At 41.2% G+C, this 25,238-nt stretch overlaps 1 protein-coding gene across 1 annotated transcript in view; it reads right to left on the reverse strand.

Annotated features, from left to right (window-relative positions):
• The window catches only part of csmd2 (CUB and Sushi multiple domains 2), an 819,059-nt gene that overhangs the window by 729,205 nt on the left and 64,616 nt on the right, over window positions 1-25,238 (reverse strand). Inside the window, exon 2 of the mRNA XM_061882497.1 lies at window positions 13,893-14,109. Within this exon, the coding sequence (XP_061738481.1) occupies window positions 13,893-14,109 (217 nt within the window). The remainder of the gene's footprint in view (window positions 1-13,892; window positions 14,110-25,238) is intronic.

The following is a 25,238-nucleotide window of genomic DNA, read 5'->3' on the forward strand; positions in this document are numbered from 1 at the left end:
AATAATAAACGTAGCATATTCAATAATGCTGCTCGGGCCGCAACTATAAGTTATTATTATTTTTATTTTTTATTTTTATGTTTTTCAAGTTGCTAAAGCAAATTATTTTGGGATGCATGTGCATGTACGAGCCAGTCTGCCCCACAACACGAGGATAGAGAAAAAAAATGGATCTTGTTGACCCCAACTTTGAACAAAAACTGAATTTAAAAGTCGGAGGACTTTGGAGAAAGGCAAGATCGTTTAAGAGATGTCCATCCATTTCCTACCGCTTGTCCCTTTTGGGGCCGCGGGGAGATGCTGGAGCCTATTTCAGATATTAGCGCCATGTCTCCATGGTGGGATTCCACATTTTCCGGAGTGATGCGGATCCCAAACACACAAAAACAAGTGCCAAGAAGTAAGACAAGTTTGTTTTTGCATAATAAAATACCAACAACAACCGACATCAGTTTGTAAGGGATATCACCACATGGGCTCAGGGACACTTCAGTAAACCAATGTCAGTAACAACAGTTGGTCAGTACATCTGTAAGTGGAAGTTAAAACTCTGCTATGCAACGCAAAAGCCATTCATCAACAACACCCAGGAACGCCACCGGAGGAAAATAACAATCCAGTTTGTTACAGACGCAAAGTTGAAAACCCAGCATCTGTGACGGTATGGGGGTGTATTAGTGCCCAAGGCTTGGGTAACTTACAAATCTGTGAAGGCACCATTAATGCTAAAAGGTACATACAGGCTTTGGAGCATCCAAGCAACGTTATCATGGACGCCCCTGATTATTTCTGCAAGACAATGCCAAGCTACGTGTTACAACAGCACTTTTTTAATTGTAAAAGAGTGTGAGCACTAGACAGTTTGTCGCTACATCTGTAAGTGGAAGTTAAAAATCTACTCTGCAAAGCAAAAGCCATTTATCAACAACACCCAGCAACGCCGCCGGAGGAAAATAACCATTCGGACTGTTATAGACCCAAAGTTCAAAAGCCAACGTCTGTGATGATATGGGCGTGTATTAGTGCCCGAGGCGTGGGTAACTTATACAGCGGTGAAGCCACCTTTAATGCTGAAAGGTATGTACATGTTTTGGAGTATCCAAGCAACTTTATCATGGACACCCCTGATTATTTCTGCAAGACAATGCCAAGCTACGTGTTACAACAGCGTTTTTTCATTGTAAAAGAGTGTGAGTACTAGACAGTTTGTCGCTATATCTGTAAGTGGAAGTTAAAAATCTACTATGCAAAGCAAAAGCCATTCATCAACAACGCCCAGAAACGCCGCCGGAGGAAAAGAGCCATTCGGACTGTTATAGACGCAAAGTTCAAAAGCCAACGTCTGTGATGATATGGGCGTGTATTAGTGCCCGAGGCATGGATAACTTATACATCTGTGAGGCCACCTTTAAAGCTGAAAGGTACGTACATGTTTTGGAGTATCCAAACAACTTTATCATGGATGCCCCTGATTATTTCTGCAAGACAATGGCAAGCCACGTGTTACAACAGTGTGTCTTCATTGTAAAAGAGTGTGGGTACTGGACAGTTTGTCACTACATCTGTAAGTGGTAGTTAAATCTCTACTATGCAAAGCAAAAGCCATTTATCAACCACACCCAGAAACGCCGGAGGAGAAGAACCATCCGGACTGTTATCGAAGCAAAGTTGAAAAGCCAGCATCTGTGAATGTATGGTGGTGTAATAGTGCCCAAGGCATGGGTAACTTATACATCTGTGAAGCCACCTTTAATGATTAAAGGTACGCACATGTTTTGGAGTATCCATGCAACTTTATCATGGATGCCCCTGATTATTTCTGCAAGACAATGCCAAGCGATGTGTTACAACAGTGTGTCTTCATTGTAAAAGAGTGTGGGTACTAGACAGTTTGTTGCTGGATCTGTAAGTGGAAGTTAAAACTCTATGCAAAGTAAAAGCCATTTGTCAACAACACCCAGAAACGCCGCCGGAGGAAAAGAACTACTCGGACTGTTATAGATGCAAAGTTGAAAAGCCAGCATGTGTGATGGTATGGGGGTGTATTAGTGCCCAAGGCATGGGTAACTTACACATCTGTGAAGGCACCATTAATGCAGAAAGGTATATACAGGTTTTGGAGCATCCAAGCAACGTTATCATGGACGCCCCTGCTTATTTCAACAAGACAATGCCAAGCCACGTGTTCTAATAGCGTTTTCTTATTGTAAAAGAGTGTGGGTACTAGACTGGCCTGCCAGAAGCCCAGACCTGTCTCCCATTGAAAATGTGTAACGCATTATGAAGCCTAAAATACCACAACAGACACCCTGCACTGTTGAGCAAGAATGGGAAATATATCCACCTGAAAAGCTTCAAAAATTGGTTGTCTCAGTTACTCTCCAGAGAGTGACTACTATTGTCACACATAAACGCCTAACGTACACACCTGACCATCGATATCAGACGCTTAGCTATCACTTACTAGCCACATCATTAGGTACACCTACCCACCAAACATACTGCCGAAGTAGAGAATTATAAGTAATTGACGACAAGTATATTTACCTACAAATATGTTATTAATAAAGTAAAACAAAGTAAAACAACAACAATGACTGTCAATAGATTTAAAATGTACACTCTCACACTATTATGTTAGATCAACTATGCACTGGACTCTCACTATTATGTTAGATCCACTATGGACTGGACTCTCACTATTATGTTAGATCCACTACGGACTGGACTCTCACTATTATGTTGGATCCACTATGGACTGGACTCTCACACTATTATGCTAGATCCACTATGACTGGACTCTCACTATTATGTTAGATCCACTATGGACTGGACTCTCACACTATTATGTTGGATCCACTATGGACTGGACTCTCACTATTATGTTAGATCCACTATGGACTGGACTCTCACACTATTATGTTAGATCCACTATGAACTGGACTCTCACTATTATGTTAGATCCACTATGGACTGGACTCTCACTATTAAGTTGGAATCCACTATGGACTGGACTCTCACTATTATGTTGGATCCACTATGGACTGGACTCTCACTATTATGTTAGATCCACTATGAACTGGACTCTCACTATTATGTTAGATCCACTATGGACTGGACTCTCACTATTATGTTAAATCCACTATGGATATACTCTCACTATTATGTTAGATTCACTATGGACTCGACTCTCACTATTATGTTAGATCCACTATGAACTGGACTCTCACTATTATGTTAGATCCATATGGACTGGACTCCCATACTATTGTGTTAGATCCACTATGGACTGGACTCTCGCAATATTATGCTAGATCCACTATTGAATGGACTCTCGCAATATTATGCTGGATCCATTATGGACTGGACTCTCAGTAGTATGTTAGATCCACTATGGACTGGACTCTCACACTATTATGCTAGATCCACTATGAACTGGACTCTCACTATTATGTTAGATCCACTATGGACTGGACTCTCACACTATTATGCTAGATCCACTATGGACTGGACTCTCACTATTATGTTAGATCCACTATGGACTGGACTCTCACACTATTATGTTAGATCCACTATGAACTGGACTCTCACTATTATGTTGGATCCACTATGGACTGGACTCTCACTATTATGTTAGATCCACTATGAACTGGACTCTCACTATTAAGCTGGATCCACTAAGAACTGGACTCTCACCGTTATGTTGGATCCACTATGGACTGGACTCTCACTATTATGTTAGATCCACTATGAACTGGACTCTCACTATTATGTTAGATCCACTATGGACTGGACTCTCACTATTATGTTAAATCCACTATGGAATATACTTTCACTATTATGTTAGATTCACTATGGACTCGACTCTCACTATTATGTTAGATCCACTATGAACTGGACTCTCACTATTATGTTAGATCCATATGGACTGGACTCCCATACTGTTATGTTAGATCCACTATGGACTGGACTCTCACTATTAAGTTGGATCCACTATGGACTGGACTCTCACTATTATGTTAGATCCACTATGGACTGGACTCTCACTATTATGTTAGATCCACTATGAACTGGACTCTCACTATTATGTTAGATCCACTATGGACTGGACTCTCACTATTATGTTAAATCCACTATGGAATATACTCTCACTATTATGTTAGATTCACTATGGACTCGACTCTCACTATTATGTTAGATCCACTATGAACTGGACTCTCACTATTATGTTAGATCCATATGGACTGGACTCCCATACTGTTATGTTGGATCCACTATGGACTGGACTCTCGCAATATTATGCTAGAACCACTATTGACTGGACTCTCGCAATATTATGCTGGATCCATTATGGACTGGACTCTCAGTAGTATGTTAGATCCACTATGGACTGGACTCTCACACTATTATGCTAGATCCATTATGAACTGGACTCTCACTATTATGTTAGATCCACTATGGACAGGACTCCCATACTATTATGCTAGATCCACTATGGACTGGACTCTCGCAATATTATGCTAGATCCACTATGGACTGGACTCTCACTATTATGTTAAATCCACAATGGAATATACGCTCACTATCATGTTGGATCCACTATGGACCGGTCTCTCACTATTATGTTAGATCCACTCTGGACTGGACTCTCACTATTATGTTAGATCCACTATGGACTGGACTCTCACTATTATGTTAGATCCACTATGGACAGGACTCCCATACTATTATGCTAGATCCACTATGGACTGGACTCTCGCAATATTATGCTAGATCCACTATGGACTGGACTCTCACTATTATGTTAAATCCACAATGGAATATACGCTCACTATCATATTGGATCCACTATGGACCGGTCTCTCACTATTATGTTAGATTCACTATGGACTGGACTCTCACTATTATGTTAGATCCACTATGGACTGGACTCTCACTATTATGTTGGATCCACTATGGACTGGACTCTCACACTATTATGCTAGATCCACTATGGACTGGACTCTCGCAATATTATGCTAGATCAACTATGGACTGGAGACTCACTATCATGTTAGATCCACTATGGACTGGATTCTCACACTATTATGTTGGATCCACTATGGACTGGACTCTCACTATTATGTTGGATCCACTATGGACCGGACTCTCACTATTATGCTAGATCCACTATGGACTGGACTCTTGCAATATTATGTTGGATCCACTATGGACTGGACTCTCACTATTATGTTAAATCCACTATGGAATATACGCTCACTATTATGTTAAATCCACTATGGACTGGACTCTCACACTATAATGTTGGATCCACTATGGACTGGACTCTCACTATTATGTTGGATCCACTATGGACCGGACTCTCACTATTATGTTAGATCCACTATGGACTGGACTCTCACTATTATGTTAGATCCACTATGGACTGGACTCTCACTATTATGTTAGCTCCACTATGGACTGGCCTCTCACTACTATGTTAGATCCACTATGGAATAGACTCTCACTATTATGTTAGATCCACTATGGACTAGACTATTTTGTTAGATCCGCTATGGACTGGACTCTCATAATATAATGCTCGACCCACTTGACGTCCATTGGGGGGAGGGGGTGGGGGATCACCCTCATCTGCAGTCCTCTCCAAGGTTTCTCATTGTCATCTCATTGCTCTGATGTGGGATGTGGGATATGAACCGAGGATACCGTTGTGGCTTGTGCAGCCCTTTGAGACACTTGTGATTTAGGGCTATTAAATATTAATGGTCAACATATTTTGTTCTTAATTCAAACCTAAAGGTGAATATTTAGTGAGTACAGTTAGTTCATTTGGAATTAGAGAGAATACATCAGTTTCAACACATATAAAGGGACTTAATGATGTACCGACAAACGAGTGTATTCACCGTCGAGCTATAGTGCGTTGTAAAAAGTTGCATCAATAATATTTAATCATGCAAAATGATTCGTGTCAAACAAGACAAATTACAAATCCTTCCCTGATCCTCTTTACGGGCTCCTCGATGCTCTTCATTAAAAAAAAAAAAAAAAAAAGACAGCTGCTTCATCTGTTATCAGATGTCTATTCTCCGCCACCCTCTGCTTCCATGGCGTCACTTTGACGAAGCGCCATTGCTTCCCGAGGTGGGACTGTGACTCACAAAGCCGCTGCTGCAGGAAGAAACCCACACCGGGGAGCACGGCGGCGAGCATATCTCGCCTCTTTAAGTAGACGACCGCCAGACGTTTCATCTCCTGGCTTGTAAAACCGGTCCTGCTGGGGGTTGATGTAAACACTTGTAGGGACGAGAGTCACACTTGGCGGGGTGGTTGAGGTCAAGTGTGAGTCACAGCCTCTGACATCATGGCAGGGCGACGGTCAAAGTGGGTCAAAGTGGGTGCGGGGTAAGAAGTCCGCTGGTTGGCGAGACGACGACCTCTGTTGTTGACGTCCTCGAGGGGTTTAGGGTCAGTCGCGTCTATGGGACTGTGATGGATTGTGCTACTTCGTTGGATTATCGTTTTTGTTAAAATACTGAACTCATCCCCATAAACATCCGTTCAGTGTTTTAACATAAAAGTGTTTGATTGTGAGCCACAAAATAAAACTGGTCCATCAGACTCACAAACGCTGGCTGAGTAACAACAATATGAACGTTGCACGGGCAATTTGTCCGTTTTACATATCAGTAGGTGGCAGCAGAAAGCTAAAGTCGGAAACAGCGGGAGGCAGCGTGCAAGTAAAAAGGTGTCTAATGCTCTAACCAAAAATAAACAAAAGGCTAGTGCCCCTAAGAAAAGGCATTGAAGCTTAGGGAAGGCTATGCAGAACGAAACTAAAATTGAACTGGCTACAAAGTAAAGAAAAACAGAATGCTGGATGACAGCAAAGACTTACAGTCTGTGGAGCAGACGGCGTCCACAAAGTGCATCCGTAAATGACATGACAGTCAACAACAAAATAGGAGCGCAAGACAAGAAGTAAAACACTACAAACAGGAAAAAAGCAAAAAAAACTAAAAATACTGTAAGTCACGGCGTGATGTGACAGGTGGTGACAGTACACCTACTCTGAGAAAAGAACATGGTTTGCAGGTCAAAAGGTATCTAATGCTTAAACCAAACTCTAACAAGAGGTGAATGGCGCTATGAAAAGGCTATGGAGCTTGGGGATAGCTGTGCAAAACTAAAACTGAACTGGCTGCAAAGTAAACATAAACAGAATGCTGGACAACAGCAAAGCCTTACATCGTTTGGAGCAGATGGCGTCCACAAAGTACATCTGTACATGACATGACAATCAACAACAAAATAGGAGCGCAAGGCAAGAAGTAAAACACTACACACAGGAAAACAGTAAAAAAACTCAAAATAAGTCACGGCGTGATGTGGCAGTACACCGACTTTGAGACAAGACGACGGTTTGCAGGTAAAAAGGTATCTCATGCTTAAACCAAAAATTGACAAGAGGTGAATGCCGCTAAGAAAAGGCTATGGAGCTTAGGGATGGCTGTGCAAAACTAAAACTGAACTGGCTGCAAAGTAAAGAAAACAGAATGCTGGACGACAGTAAAAACTTACAGCCTTTGGAGCAGATGGCGTCCACAAAGTACATCCGTACATGACATGACAACAACAAAATAGGAGCCCAAGACAACAACTAAAACACTACACACAAGAAAACAGCAAAAAGTCCAAATAAGTCATGGCGTGATGTGACAGGTGGTGACAGTACACCGACTTTGAGACAAGACAACGGTTTGCAGGTAAAAAGGTATCTAATGCTTAAACCAAAAATAAACAAGAGGCGAATGCCGCTAAGAAAAGGCTATGGAGCTTAGGGATGGCTGTGCAAAACTAAAACTGAACTGGCTGCAATGTAAAGAAAACAGAATGCTGGACGACAGCAAAGACTTACAGACTGTAGAGCAGACGGCGTCCACAAAGTACATCCGTACATTACATGACAATCAACAACAAAATAAGAGTGCAAGACAACAACTAAAACACTTCACACAGGAAAACGGCAAAAAAACCTCCAAATAAGTCACAGCGTGGTGTGACAGGTGGTGACAATACACCTACTCTGGGAAAAGAACATTGTTTGCAGGTAAAAAGGTATCTAATGCTTAAACCAAAAATAAACAAGAGGCGAATGCCACTAAGAAAGGGCTATGGAGCTTAGGGATGGCTGTGCAAAACATAAACTGAACTGGCTGCAAAGTAAACAAAAACCGAATGCTGGACGACAGCAAAGACTTCCAGCTTGTGGAGCAGACGGCGTCCACAAAGTGCATCCGTAAATGACATGACAATCAACAACAAAATAGGAGCGCAAGACAAGAAGTAAAACACTACACACAAGAAAACAGCAAAAAAGTCCAAATAAGTCAGGGTGTGATGTGACAGGTGGTGACAGTACACCGACTTTGAGACGAGACGATGGTTTGCAGGTAAAAAGTTATCTAATGCTTAAACTAAAATTAAACAAGAGGCTGAAAAGTATACAGAAACAGATTGCTGGACGACAGCAAAGACTTACAGCCTGTCGAGCAGATGGCGTCCACAAAGCACATCCATACATAACATGATAATCAACAGCAAAATACCTTTATCCAAAAAATATCTGTTTCAGTATTTTAACATAAGTGTTTGAATGTGAGGCATTAAAAGCCACAAAATGCAAGGGGTCCATCATACCCACAAACGCTGGCTGAGTAACAACAATATGAACGTTGCACGGAAAACTTCTCTGCCAGTTTCTGCCTTCCACAGGGGTTCTTATTTTTGGTTTTTGCACCTGCGGTTCCCACACAAGGTTGCAACATTGTTTGTCAACACTGTCTGCTCTCATTTTCTCGCACATTTGACCCTCTGATGTTCTGTGTACCTACACTCTGTCCTCCTCCTGTCTAGGCCTGTTGTGTATGTGTGTGTGTGTGTGTGTGTGTGTGTGTGTGTGTGGTACACGGTATATATATGATATATACCGTGTACCACACTAACACACACACACACACACACATATATGTATATATATATGTCTCAGTATAAAAAATTAATTGTATATTTTTTCTTTTAATAAAAAATGAAAACGGAGCCCACAGACCCCAACACATTGATATCAATATAGTTATTCATATCAAACAATTGCGAGAACAACTATTTATTAGCGGAGTTTAGTTTTTTTGGGATGAAAATCAGCACCTCCAAGTCCGAGTCCATGGTTCTCGCCCGGAAAAGGGTGGAGTGCCATCTCCGGGTTGGGGAGGAGACCCTGATCCAAGTGGAGGAGTTCAAGTACCTCGGAGTCTTGTTCACGAGTGAGGGAAGAGTGGATGGTGAGATTGACAGGTGGATCGGTGCGGCGTCTTCAGTAATGAGGACGCTGTATTGATCCGTTGTGGTGAAAAAGGAGCTGAGCCGGAAGGCAAAGCTCTCAATTTACCGGTCCATCTACATTCCCATCCTCGCCTATGGTCGTGAGATTTGGGTTATGACCGAAAGGACAAGATCACGGGTGCAAGCGGCCGAAATGAGTTTCCTCTCCCTTAGAGAGAGGGTGAGAAGCTCTGCCATCCGGTGGGAGATCAAAGTAAAGCTCCTCCACATGCAGAGGAACCACATTAGGTGGTTCAGGCATCTGGTCAGGATGCCACCTGAACGCCTCCTGAGGGAGATGTTAAAGCCAAGTCCATCCGGTAGGAGGCCACAGGGAAGACCCAGGACACGTTGGGAAGACTATGTATCCCGGCTGGCCTGGGAATGCCTCGGGATCCCCCAGGAAGAGCTGGACGAAGTGGCTGGGGAGAGGAAAGTCTGGCTTCCCTGCTTAGGCTGTTTCCCCCGCGACCCAACCTCGGATAAACGGAAGAAGATGGATGGATGGACGGATTCTCACAAAGCCAAAGGTCCCCGATTATGCAAAATCGGAGCTTTAAGGTGCGATGACATAGGGCTGGGCGATATATCGATATACATGGTATATATCGCAGGTTTAGTTTTTACTGTTTTCTACTGGTCGTGTACCCCAGGATCTTTCCAACGGAAAAAATGTGCCTCGGCTCAGAAAAGGTTGAAAAAACACTCAACTACACAACGGAGGAGCAGTGGGAACCATCCGACCGACTGCAGTCTCAACGGCCCCCGAAAAGGAAAACCATTCAGCAGCGTCCGGGGATTAAATATCGATGTGCGGAGATGCTCTCAATCTGGAGCCCGTGGGGTCTGCGTGGAGCGTTCCCTCTCCCCACAGAACATACTCCACATGTTGAAACATGTTTCTTTCTTGCACACTTTCCCCGATTCCTGCAGAGCCAGCCAGCAAAGGCACCTCTGGCAAAAAGAAAAAAAAAAAAAAAGAGTCGGGGACGGAGAAAGGAGACAAAGACGGCGGCATCGACAGAAAATGGCCAACTGCAACGCCAAACATTGTCTACAGCGCGACTGGGAAGATCAATGGTTCCTCGCAGGTGTTTGGAGAAAGCCCGCGTAACAAGCTTGGGCAGTCAATAATTTACCAGAAGGCGCCGCGAGAAGAATTAGGAGCATTAGAACAACAGTAAAATAACTTCTACCAATCAGGGGAGGGAAATGACTCTAATCAGAGGTAACGCGTGGAAGCCATGGACTGCCAGGTCTGCAGGCAACAATATCACAAACGTGAATAGAAGGGCGTGGGTGCAGCCTGTAATTGACGCTAATACGGCTAATGCTGCATCGGGGTTGAAAGGTCTCGAACGTGCGCGCGTGTAATGCGGCTTATATGCGTACTGTCAGCACCTGGCTGGGGACTGTGCTGTTACATTCATATCAAACGACTCCGTTTTAAAGGGGAAATGCAAGTGTGCAAACTTTCCTGACACAATTGATCAAGCGCAGTACGACTCGCCGTTATAGTCGAACCCAGGGGTCGGCAACACAAAACGTTGAAAGAGCCATGTTGGACCAAAAATACATAACAATAAGTCTGTCTGGAGCCGCGTGTAAGTGTTATAATGAAGATAACAAATGTTGTGTCTATATTAACTATACTAGCCTACTATCAAAAGGATTTTACAAGTCTAGTATAAGTGTTATAATGAAGACAACAAATGGTGTAAGTGTCTATATTAGCCTACTATCAAAATGATTTTACAAGTCTCGTATAAGTGTTATAATAAAGACAACACATGGTGTAAGTGTCTATATTAGCTATATTAGCCTGCTATCAAAATTATTTTACAAGTCTCGTATAAGTGTTATAATAAGGACAACACTTTATGCAAGTGTCTATATTAGCCTACTATCAAAATTATTTTAAAACTATTATACACGTGTTGTAATGAAGGCAACACATGATATAAGTGTCTATATTAGCTATATTAGCCTACTATCAAAATGATTTAAAACTATTATACAAGTGTTGTAATGAAAGCAACACATGATATAAGTGTCTATATTAGCTATATTAGCCTCCTATCAAAATTACTTTAAAAGTTTTTGTAAGTCTTATAATGAACGCAACACATTACTTAAGTGTCTATATTAGCTATATTACCCTACTATCAAAATGAATTTAATAGTCATATATGTCTTGTAATGAATGCAACACATGATGTAAGTGTCTATACTAGCTATATTAGCCTACAATCAAAATTATTTTAAAACTATTATACAAGTGTTGTAATGAAGGCAACACATGATATAAGTGTCTATATTAGCTATATTAGCCTACTATCAAAATGATTTTAAAACTATTATACAAGTGTTGTAATAAAGGCAACACATGATATAAGTATCTATATTAGCTATATTAGCCTACTATCAAAATGATTTCAAAAGTCTTATATAAGTTTTATAATAAGGACAGCACTTAATGTAAGTGTCTATATTAGCTCTATTAGCCAACTATAAAAATTAGTTTACATGTCTTATATAAGTGTTATAATGAAGACAACACATGATGTAAATGTCTATATTTGCTATCTTACCCTCCTATCAAAATTACTTTAAAAGTTTTTGTAAGTCTTATAATGAACGCAACACATTACTTAAGTGTCTATATTAGCTATATAAGCCTACTATCAAAATGATTTCAAAAGTCTTATATAAGTTTTATAATAAGGAAAGCACTTAATGTATGAACCTATATTAGCTCTATTAGCCTACTATAAAAATGATTTTAAAAGTTGTATACAAGTGTTATAATGAAGACAACACATGATGCAAGTGTCTATATTTACTATATTACACTACTATCAAAATGATTTTAAAAGTTTCATATAAGTGTTATAATGAAGGGAACACATGGTATAAGTGTCTATATTAGCTATATTAGCCTACTATCAAAATAAATGTAATAGTCTTATATACGTCTTGTAATGAAGACAACACATGATACAAGTGTCTATATTTGCTATCTTAGCCTCCTATCAAAATTACTTTAAAAGTTTTTGTAAGTCTTATAATGAACGCAACACATTACTTAAGTGTCTATATAAGCTATATTAGCCTACTATCAAATTGACTTTAAAAGTCTCATACAAGTGTTATAATGAAGGCAACACATGATGTAAGTGTCTATATTTACTATCTTAGCCTCCTATCAAAATTACTTTAAAAGTTTTAGTAAGTCTTATAATGAACGCAACACATTACTTAAGTGTCTATATAAGCTATATTAGCCTACTATCAAAATTACTTTAAACGTTTTATACACGTGTTATAATGAAGGCAACACATAATGTAATTGTGTATATTAGCTATATTAGCCTACTATCAAAATTACTTTAAAAGTCTTGATGAAAGTAACAAATGTGTCAATAGTAGCCTCTTATCAAAATGACTTTAAAAGTCTTATACAAGTGTTATATTGAAGGCAACACATGATGTGTCTATTTTAGCCTACTATCAAAATGATTTTAAAAGTCATATTTAAGTGTTATAATAAGGACAACACTTTATGTAAGTGTCTATATTAGCTATATTAGCTTACTATCAAAATGACTTTAAAAGTATTATATAAGTGTTATAATGAAGGCAACACAAGATGTAAGTGTCTCTATATCAGCTGAATTCGCCACTATCAAAATCACTGTAAAAGTCTTATACTAGTGTTATAATGAAGCTTTATATAAGTAGTAAGTGTCTCTAATGAAACAATTTTGCAATCTAAAAAAGCATGTTCGTCAAAAGAAAAAAAAACTACCAACCCACTACAATAAAAAAAAACAAAAAAACAGCATTAATATCTACTAATCAAAAGTACCGTATTTTCTGGACCATGAGCTGCACCCACTACATTTTCAAAGAAAAACATATTTATTTATATATTAGCTGCAGATATATACCGATACGTGAAATGATATTTACACGGAAAGATTTGGTAAACATTAAATTGTTTCCAAACAGTGTTTTTAATAATGTTCAAGTTTATCAGGATTCCTAATCCTTGTTCTTTGTAAACACATTGAGTCCAAACAGTTTCTTAAAGTGAATTATTTTAGTACATTGACTTCTTTGCTTTATTAATTTTATATTTCTGCCGTTAGCGATGAAAAATCCATAGATTAGACGCACCTCTGTGTAAGACTCAGGGTTCAAAGCGTGGGGAAAAAAGTATCAATACAGAAAATGTGATATGTACTATGACTCGTGCTGATATTGCATCGAACTCGTATCGATAACACTCAAAGCTTCAATTCAACAAGTTGCATCAGGACACCCCTACAATAAAGAGTTATTAAATGTAATTAAACAGTTTTTGATCGTGTCCAGGATTCGGGTCTTTACTATTTTCCTTGGTCAAAGCAGGTTAATCTCCAAACATGAACAAAACAAAAAGACCTGCATCAGTGCAGCAACATCTCACTGCAGGGTCTTCGAATAAAACGTGAAGACTTCAGGCCTACCTTGTCCGCAGGTTCCCCGGACTGGGTGGCCCGTCGTACACGGACAGGATGTCAAAGTCCTCCTCCAGGGCGAAGCCGAGGAACACCAGCTGTATCCGGTTGTGCTCGGCTGCTACAATCACCCAAGTGCAGTTGGCGTAGTTGGGGTAGCCGTACGGGTAGCCGAGGCTTTCTATCGTCCCGTTGGGACTGTGTAGTGTGTAGCTGCAATTCTGACCTGGGGTGGAGACAAAAAGGACAGGGTTCATTAATTTAATGGAGAAATGCATACATTTAAACAAAAGTTGGAACATAAAAGTCAGCATCTGTGATGGTATTAGGGTGTATTAGTGGCCAAAACATTAATGCTGAAAGGTACATACAGTTTTTGGAGCAACATATGTTGCCATCCAAGCAACGTTATCATGGGCGCCCCTGCTTATTTCAGCAAAACAATGCCAAGCCACGTGTTACAACAGCGTGGCTTGGCTGCCTGTAATACAGACTTGTCTCCCATTGAAAATGTGTGGCGCATTTTGAAGCCTAAAATACCACAACTGATAACCCGGACTGTAAAGCAAGAATGGGAAATATTTCCACTTGAAAAGCTTCAAAATTGTGTCTCCTCAGTTCCCAAACGTTGACTGAGTGTTGTTAAAAGGAAAGGCCAGGTAACACAGTGGTAAAAAAGCGCCTGTGCCCACTTTTTTGCAATGTGTTGCTGCCATTGAATTCTAAGTTAATGATTATTTGTAAAAAAAAAAAAAAATTATCAGTTTTAACATGATAAATTGTCTTTGCAGTCTACTCAACTGAAAATAAGTTGAAAAGAATGTGCAAATCATTGTATTCTCTTTTTATTTACACAATGTGAAAACTTCACTCCTTTTGTATATATATATATATATATATATATATATATATTATATATATATATATATACATATATATATATATATATATACACACACATATGCATACATATACAGATATATAGACAATCATGTACATATACACACATATACATACTGTACACACACACACACACGTACATATACACACACACACATATATGTACATATACACACACACAAATATATATATAAATATATATATAAAGACATGCACCTGGGGATAGGTTGATTGGCAACACTAAAATTGGCCCTAGTGTGTGAATGTGAGTGTGAATGTTGTCTATCTGGGTTGGCCCTGCGATGAAGAGGCGACTTGTCCAGGGTGTACCCCGCCTTCCGCCCGATTGTAGCTGAGATAGGCGCCAGCGCCCCCCGCGACGCCAAAAGGGAATAAGCGGTAGAAAATGGATGGATGGATATATATATATATATATATATATATACACACACACACACACACAAGCAGTGAAGTTTGCACATTGTGTAAATAAAAAGAGAATATGTATACAAACACATACATACATACATACTCATATATATATATATATATATATATATATATATATATATATATATATACACACACAGATATATGTATATAGACACATATACACTTGTATACACACACACACACATACATATATATATATATATACAAACATACATATATACACACAAACATATATATATATATATATATATATATATATATATATACACATATATAAACACATGTACACACACATATATATTTTTTTCCACACATATATATACATATGCACACACACACATGTACACAAACACACACATATATACATATGTATACACACATACAAACACATATATACATACACACATATACACACACACATACACACACACAGATATATACATGCACACATATATGCAGACATATATACATATAAATGTTGTGTGTCTCGGGGTAAAACACGGAGACAAACGTGTCTGCACGGGGGAAATGCTTGTTGGAATTGGACCCGTTGGTATTATATTGGCAATAAAAACTAAAAAGAGTGTCTGACTTTGGGAGTCTTCTGGACGCTACAATACATTTATTACATTATTTTGTTTTCACCGTAAAAAAAAACCTCATTTATAAAGTGTGGCGGCTAATAAATTGACATGGCGCACGGCCACAATCAAATACATGAAGGGGAAACCCTCCATATGGAGACATATACAGTACAGTATGATGCAACACTTAGTGAGCCAGCACTTTAGTGTGTTTTTCTGTAATAAACACAACAATATCTAGTAGTGCAAAGGTGATTGACAATTATTGTAACACATCTATGATTTCAAACCACCAGTTCGCATATATTTTTTGTGTGTTTTTAGGAATGAGGATGGCATCACGGTGTGACTTTTTCACGGCAGTCACAGGTTGTGTTAACGAGAGTGCAGAATATAGTCATCCCTCGTTCATCACGGCTAATTGATTCAAAGTCTGACGGCCGTAAACAAATTTCCACCAAGTAAGTTTATTATGAATAAATTAAATGTATTTATTGAGGATAAAAACTGTTTGCAAGTTTTTAGATACATTTTTAACATAATTGGAGCTCTCTAAGCATGAAATATCACCCATATAGTCACTTTTCCACATTTTTCACCCACTAGAGTAGCCTTTAGTGTCTTCTACTCTACATGACGGCAGGGGATTTTAACATTTTGACCACTCAAATATTCATAGTCATTTTACTCCTGAATTTAATCGTATTGAACAACTATATCTTTCTTACTTAAAGTCTAACAGGATAAACATTTTCAAATGATATAAAAGCATGTGTTCATCCATTTTTTTTAAAAGGTTAAGTCAGGCTGATTAGTAAAATAATAATAATTAAGTATATTGCAAAATTTGGCTTTATTATGACTCTAACTTTAACTATAGACTCCTCCTGTTCGTACGATAATGTTTTTACTGCCACAAGTGGTGGAAAAGTGTATTACAAATGTGTAATGCTGCTCAAAAACTGGTATTTTTGGTGGCCCTAAATCAATCAATCAATCTAAGTTTATTAATATAGTCACTAATCACAAGTGACTCAGAGGGCTTGACAAACTCATGACGACATCCCGTGATTTAAACACACATTTGGGCAAGGCCAAACTAAAAAAAAATAAATAAAAAAATAAATAAAAAATAAAAAAAATAGTCCAGCTCGGTAAAAATCTATCCATTGCCGCAATATCCATCCATCCATCCATCCTTTTATGTCCGGACAAATACTGGACATAAATACATGTACGACATAAATCTGGCCAAAAATATGTAGACTATGCAAATTTAATTGTAAAAAATATGCAACATTGTGAATCTGCAATATGTGAGGCACTATGTGGTACTTTGTAAAAAGCTAATAAATATATTAAATTGTGATTAATCAAAATGAATCTGATGCAAAACTTTGATTAAGATAATACATTTTAAGCATTTCCCACATTTATGTATACCCCAAAAAACTGATCAATGCTTTTTGGAAACACACACACATACATATATGTGTGTGAGTGTATATAAACACACACACACACACATATATATATATATATATATATATATATATATATATATATATATATATATATATATATATATATATATATACACAAACACCGTTTCCATATGAGTTGGAAAATTGTGTTAGATATAAATATAAACGGAATACAATTATTTGCCAATCATTTTCAACCCATATTCAGTTGAATATGCTACAAAGACAACATATTTGATGTTCAAACTGATAAAAACTTTTTTTTTGGCAAATGATCATTACCTTTAGAATTTGATGCTAGCAACACGTGACAAAGAAGTTGGGAAAGGTGGCAATAAATACTGATACAATTGAGGAATGCTCATCAAACACTTATTCTGAACATCCCACGGGTGTGCAGGGTAATTGGAACTAGTTGGGTAACATGATTGGGTATAAAAGCAGCTTCTATTAAATGCTAAGTAATTCACAAACAAGGATGGGGTGAGCTTCATCAAATTGTAAACAAATTGTCGAACAGTTTTAGAACATTTCTCAACGAGCTATTGCAAGGAATTTAGGGATTTTACCATCTACGGTCCGTAAAATAATCAAAAAGTTCGAAGAATCTGGAGAAATCACTGCACGTAAGCGATGATATTACGGACTTTTGACTCCTCAGGCGGTACTGCATCAAAAACCGACATCAGTGTGTAAAGGATATCACCACATGGGCTTAGGAACACTTCATAAAACCACTGTCAGTAACTACAGTTGGTCGCTACATCTGTAAGTGCAAATTAAAATTCTACCATGCAAAGCCAAACCCATTTATCAACATTACCCTGAAATGCCGCCGGCTTGGCTGGGCTCGAGCTCACCTAAGATGGACTGATGCAAAGTGGAAAAGTGTTCTGTGGTCTGACGAGTCCACATTTCAAAATATATTTGGAAACCGAGGACGTGGTGTCCTCCAGAACAAAGACGAAAATAACAATTCGGATTGTTATAGGCGCAAAGTTGAAAAGCCAGCATCTGTGATGGTATGGGGGTGTATTAGTGCCCAAGGCATGGGTAACTTACACATCTGTGAAGGCACCATTAATGCTGAAAAGTACATACAGGTTTTGGAGCAACATATTTTGTCATCCAAGCAACACTATCATGGGCTCCCCTGCTTATTTCAGCAAGATAAGTGTTACAACAGCGTGGCTTTTAAAAAAAAAGAGTGTGAGTACTTTCCTGGCCCGCCTGCAGTCCAGACCTGTCTCCCATCGAAAATGTGTGGCGCATTATGAAGCGTAAAATAGGACAGCCGAGACCCCGGACTGTTGAACGACTGAAGCTCTACATAAAACAAGAATGGGAAAGAATTCCACTTTTAAAGCTTCAACAATTAGTTTCCTCAGTTCCCAAATCCTTTTTGAGTGTTGTTAAAAGAAAAGGTGATGTAACACAGTGGTGAACATGCCCTTTCCCAACTACTTTGGCATGTGTTGCAGCCATGAAATTCTAAGTAAGTTATCATTTGCAAAAAATAATAAAGTTTATGAGTTTGAACATGTGGGGCGGTATAGCTCGGTTGGTAGAGCGGCCGTGCTAGCAACTTGAGGGTTGCAGGTTCGATTCCCGCTTGCACCATCCTTGTCACTGCCGTTGTGTCCTTGGGCAAGACACTTTACCCACCTGCTCCCAGTGCCACCCACACTGGTTTATATATAACTTAGATATTGGGTTTCACAATGTAAAGCGCGTTGAGTCACTTGAGAAAAGCGCTATATAAATATGATTTACTAACATCAAATATCTTGTCTGTAGTGCGTTCAATTGAATATGGGTTGAAAAGGATTTGCAAATCATTGTATTCTGTTTATATTTACATCTAACACAATTTCCCAGGTCATACGGAAACGGGGTTTGTACATGTGTGTATAAATACACACACACACACACGGATAGATATAATACATATATATATATATATATATAATACATTATATTTATAAATATATATATGAGTGTATATTAATACACACACACACTCATGTATATATATATATATATATACATATATACACATACATACACATTTACACACATATATACATACACATATGCTTAGATACATACATATACACTCATTATATATACATACATACATATATACACACATACATACACATATATGCACATACATGTATGTATACATTATGTATATACACAGATACATACACATACATACATTATATACTGTACATAAATACATATAAACACATACATAAATACACATACATACATAAATACATCTATTAATATATAAAAAACACCTACATAAAGTACATATATACACATACATATCCACATGGATACGGATATAAATATATAAATATATACAAACACCTACATGTACACGCACACACAATATTATTTTGCCAATTAATGGAACTCAGCGTTATCTTGGTAAAGTTTAATATACTGAATGTTCTCTCATTTTCAGCCAAAACCTGACCACGGATCACAAAATTATGCACCACTTTGTAGCCCAAAGCCAACAGCAACGTGTCAAGTCCTAATACAATTCCATTTTGCTGGCAGAGCGCGGTTAAAGCTGCACACTTAGATATTCTCACCGCAGGACTAAATTAGAATGTCATGCAACAATACATGCTATTAATAAAAAATGAGTGCACTCCCTTTGTTTGCTTGAGACCTAAATCATAATGCAGCCTGCATAACAATGTAATTAGGATGGAATAATTGGAGGGCATCTGTTATCTGTTGCGCTTAAATTACTCAAATAGAACAAACAACACAGCACAAAATGTGAATGTGACTTTTGTTTGGTATAATTCTCAGGTCCACTTAAACTGGCTGTTGATTAACAATCCATGCACGTTGAAATAAAAAAAAACATGTTTTTTGGCTTCCAGGTTGCAAATCAAAATGTTTGATTTTGATATGAATTTTTATGAACTGTATCCTTCCCAATTAAAAAAGTAAAAAAAAAAAGTACATTCAGTAAAAGGCTGGACTCCAGGGAGAGTCCAGACAGAGGCCAAAGAAACAAACCTCATAACCATAGCACACACAAACATCTATCCATCCGTCCATTTCCTACTGCTTATTCCCTTCAGGGTCGTGGGAGGCGCTGGACCCTATCTGAGCTACAATCGTGCGAAAGGCGGTTGTACACCCTGGACAAGTCGCCACCTCATCACAGGGCTGACAAAGATGGACAGACAACATTCACACTCAAATATACACCCGTCCATTTATCCATTTTCTACCGCTTGTCCCGTTCAGGGTCACAGGGGGCGCAGGAGCCTATCTCAGCTACAATTGGGCGGAAGGTGGTGTACACCCTGGACAAGTCGCCACCTCATCACAGGGTAGACACAGATAGACAGACAACATTCACACTCACATTCACACCCATCCATTCATCCATTTTCTACCGCTTGTCTCGTTCAGGGTCACGGGGGTCGCTGGAGCCTATCTCAGCTACACTCGGGCGGAAGGCGGGGCACACCTGGGACAAATCGCTACCTTATCACAGGGCCAACGCACAGACAGTCAACATTCACACTCACATTCACACACCCGGGCCAATTTAGAGTTGCCAATCAACCTATCCCCAGGTGCATGTCTTTGGAGGTGGGAGGCAGCCAGAGTACCCGAAGGGAACCCACGCAGTCAAGGGGAGAACATGAAAACTCCCGAGCGCAGGATCAAACCCAGGACCTTCGTATTGTGAGGCATATGAACTAACCACTTTTCCCACCATGCCGCCACACACAAACATGTTACATAGAATCAACAAAACTTGCAACAGAGGAGGGGGCGGGGAGAGTGGGGGCTATGGCGGCCGGCTGCCGCTGTATAAAGGAGTAGTCAGCCTTCCATCGCCCCTGAAGGGAATTCCAGCTGGTGAAGGCGTGGGTTGGGTGGGGTGGGGGGGTCCAGGGTTAAGTGTTGTATTGTAAACAATGCAAAGTAAAATTTAACTCTGTGCGGATAGCAAGAGGCAGCAAAGACTTTTGACTAAATGAGTACAACGGTATCTCAGTCGAGCGCAACGTAAAATTTGACTCTGTGCGGATAGCAAGAGGCAGCAAAGACTTGTGACTAAATTAGTACAATGGCATCTCAGTCAAGCGCAGGATCAAACCCACGACCTTCGTATTGTGAGGCATATGCACTAACCACTTTTTCCACCGTGCCGCCACACACAAACATGTAACATAGAATAAACAAAACTTGCAACAGAGGGGTGGGGGGGTGTGGGGGCTATGGCGCCCGGCTGCCGGTGTATAAAGGGGTAGTCAGCCTTCCATCGCCCCTAAGGGGGAATCCAGCTGGTGAAGGCGTGGGTTGGCTGGGGTGGGGGGGTCCAGGGTGAAGTGTTGTATCGTGAACAATGCAATGTAAAATTTGACTCTGTGCCGATAGCAAGAGGTAGCAAAGACTTCCCCGGCTAAATGAGTACAACGGTATCTCTGTTGAGCGCAGGATCGATCCCAGGACTTTCGTATTGTGAGGCATATGAACTAACCACTTTTCCCACCGTGCCGCCACACATAAACATGTTACATAGAATCAACAAAACTTGCAACAGAAGGGGGGGGGGGCTATGGTGGCCGGCTGCCGCAGTATAAAGGGGTAGTCAGCCTTCCATCGCCCCTAAGGGGAATCCAGCTGGTAAAGGCGTGGGTTGGGTGGGGTGGGGGGGTCCAGGGTGAAGTGTTGTATCGTAAACAATGCAGCGTAAAATTTGACTCTGTGCGGATAGCAAGAGGCAGCAATGACTTCCCCGGCTAAATGTGTACAACGGCATGTCAGTCTAGCGCAGGATCGAACCCAGGACCTTCGTATTGTGAGGCATATGAACTAACCACTTTTCCCACCGTGCCGCCACACGCAAACATGTTACATAGAATCAACAAAACTTGCAACAGAGGAGGGGGCGGGGGGAGTGAGGGCTATGGCAGCCGGCTGCCGCTGTATAAAGCGGTAGTCACCCTTCCATCGCCCCTAAGGGGAATCCAGCTGGTGAAGGCGTGGGTTGGGTGGGGTGGGGGGGTCCAGAGTGACGTGTTGTATCGTAAACAATGCAACGTAAAATTCGACTCTGTGCGGATAGCAAGAGGCAGCAAAGACTTCCCCGGCTAAATGAGAACAACGGCATCTCAGTCAAGCGCAGGATCGAACCCAGGACCTTCGTATTGTGAGGCATATGAACTAACCACTTTTCCCACCGTGCCGCCACACACAAACATGTTACATAGAATCAACAAAACTTGCAACAGAGGGGGGGGGGGGGGGCGGCTATGGCAGCTGGCTGCCGCTGTGTAAAGGGGGAGTCGGCCTTCCATCGCCCCTAAGGGGAATCCAGCTGGTGAAGGCGTGGGTTGGGTGGGGTGGGGGGGTCCAGCGTGAAGTGTTGTATCGTAAACAATGCAGCGTAAAATTTGACTCTGTGCGGATAGCAAGAGGCAGCAAAGACTTCCCCGGCTAAATGAGTACAACGGCATCTCAGTCGAGCGCAGGATCGAACCCAGGACCTTCGTATTGTGAGGCATATGAACTAACCACTTTTCCCACCGTGCCGCCACACACAAACATATTACATAGAATCAACAAAACTTGCAACAGAAAGGGGTGGGGGGGGGGCTATGGCGGCCGGCTGCCGCTGTATAAAGGGGTAATCAGCCTTCCATCGCCCCTAAGGGGAATCCAGCTGGTGAAAGCGTGGGTTGGGTGGGGTGGGGGGGGTCCAGGGTGAAGTGTTGTATCGTAAACAATGCAACGTAAAATTCGACTCTGTGCGGATAGCAAGAGGCAGCAATGACTTCCCCGGCTAAATGAGTGCAACGGCATCCCAGTCGAGCGCAGGATCGGACCCAGGACCTTCGTATTGTGAGGCATATGAACTAACCACTTTTCCCACCGTGCCGCCACACGCAAACATGTTACATAGAATCAACAAAACTTGCAACAGAGGAGGGGGCGGGGGGAGTGGGGGCCATGGCGGCCGGCTGCTGCTGTATAAAGGGGTAGTCAGCCTTCCATCGCCCCTAAGGGGGAATGCAGCTGGTGAAGGCGTGGGTTGGGTGGGGTGGTGGGTCCAGCGTGAAGTGTTGTATCGTAAACAATGCTACGTAAAATTTGACTCTGTGCGGATAGCAAGAGGCAGCAAAGACTTGTGACTAAATGAGTACAACGGCATCTCAGTCGAGCGCAACGTCAAATTTGACTCTGTGCGGATAGCAAGAGGCAGCAAAGACTTGTGACTAAATGAGTACAACGGCATCTCAGTCGAGCGCAGGATTGAACCCAGGACCTTCGTATTGTGAGGCATATGAACCAACCACTTTTCCCACCATGCCACCACACACAAACATGTTACATAGAATCAACAAAACTTGCAACAGAGGAGGGGGCGGGGGGAGTGGGGGCTATGGCGGCCGGCTGCCGCTGTATAAAGGAGTAGTCAGCCTTCCATCGCCCCTAAGGGGAATTCCAGCTGGTGAAGGCGTGGGTTGGGTGGGGTGGGGGGGGTCCAGGGTGAAGTGTTGTATCGTAAACAATGCAACGTAAAATTTGACTCTGTGCGGATTGCAAGAGGCAGCAATGACATTCCCTAAATGAGTACAACGGCATCTCAGTCGAGCGCAGGATCGAACCCAGGACCTTCGTATTGTGAGGCATATGAACTAACCACTTTTCCCACCGTGCCGCCACACACAAACATATTACATAGAATCAACAAAACTTGCAACAGAAAGGGGGTGGGGGGGGGGGGGGGCTGTGGCGGCCGGCTGCCGCTGTATAAAGGGGTAATCAGCCTTCCATCGCCCCTAAGGGGAATCCAGCTGGTGAAAGCGTGGGTTGGGTGGGGTGGGGGGGTCCAGGGTGAAGTGTTGTATCGTAAACAATGCAACGTAAAATTTGACTCTGTGCGGATAGCAAGAGGCAGCAATGACTTCCCCGGCTAAATGAGTGCAACGGCATCTCAGTCGAGCGCAGGATCGAACCCAGGACCTTCGTATTGTGAGGCATATGCACTAACCACTTTTCCCACCGTTCCGCCACACACAGACATGTTACATAGAATCAACAAAACTTGCAACAGAGGAGTTGGCTGGGGTAATGGGGGCTATGGCGGCCGGCTGCCGCTGTATAAAGGGGTAGTCAGCCTTCCATCGCCCCTAAGGGGAATCCAGCTGGTGAAAGTGTGGGTTGGGTGGGGTGGGGGGGTCCAGGGTGACGTGTTGTATCGTAAACAATGCAACGTAAAATTTGACTCTGTGCGGATAGCAAGAGGCAGCAATGGCTAAATGAGTACAACGGCATCTCAGTCACGGTTTGCGGCGGCTTCCTTGCCCTTACCTCTAATTTGCATGAATTAATTAATGTGGACCCCGACTTAAACAAGTTGAAAAACTTATTCGGGTGCTACCATTTACTGGTCAATTGTACGGAATATGTACTGTACTATGCAATTTACTCATAAAAATATCAATCAATCAATGCATGAAATGCAAATCAGGTGTGCAAATATGTAATGCGGCGTAGCATCCTGATCTTTCTTCGGGGGAGGGGCGGGTGGCGGCGTTCATTAATGTGATTAACAGCGACTCAAGCGGGTTTGTTACGAGGCCGTGAAGAGCGCCGAAATGACCACGCAACCCCGTCTCATCATGCTGGCTCTCATTTAGGCAGGGGAACGGGGGCCGTAGAGCAACGCCATCAATCATGCTGGGGATTTTCCATTAAAGCCCTAAAATAGGTTGGTAGCCGGCCTGCCCATTAGGCAGCGGGTCAATAGTAATATCCAGGTAAAAAGCTCCGCCTCCACCTCTACCTTATTTCACGCACCCGATTGGGTCAATAATCTCCCTTCATTAGCGGGCCTCAAACAGACAAACGCCTATCAATTCTTCATACAAGCGGCG

Source organism: Nerophis ophidion, linkage group LG21 (assembly GCF_033978795.1).
Source record: "Nerophis ophidion isolate RoL-2023_Sa linkage group LG21, RoL_Noph_v1.0, whole genome shotgun sequence".
In the NCBI taxonomy this organism is placed as follows: Eukaryota; Metazoa; Chordata; class Actinopteri; order Syngnathiformes; family Syngnathidae; genus Nerophis; species Nerophis ophidion.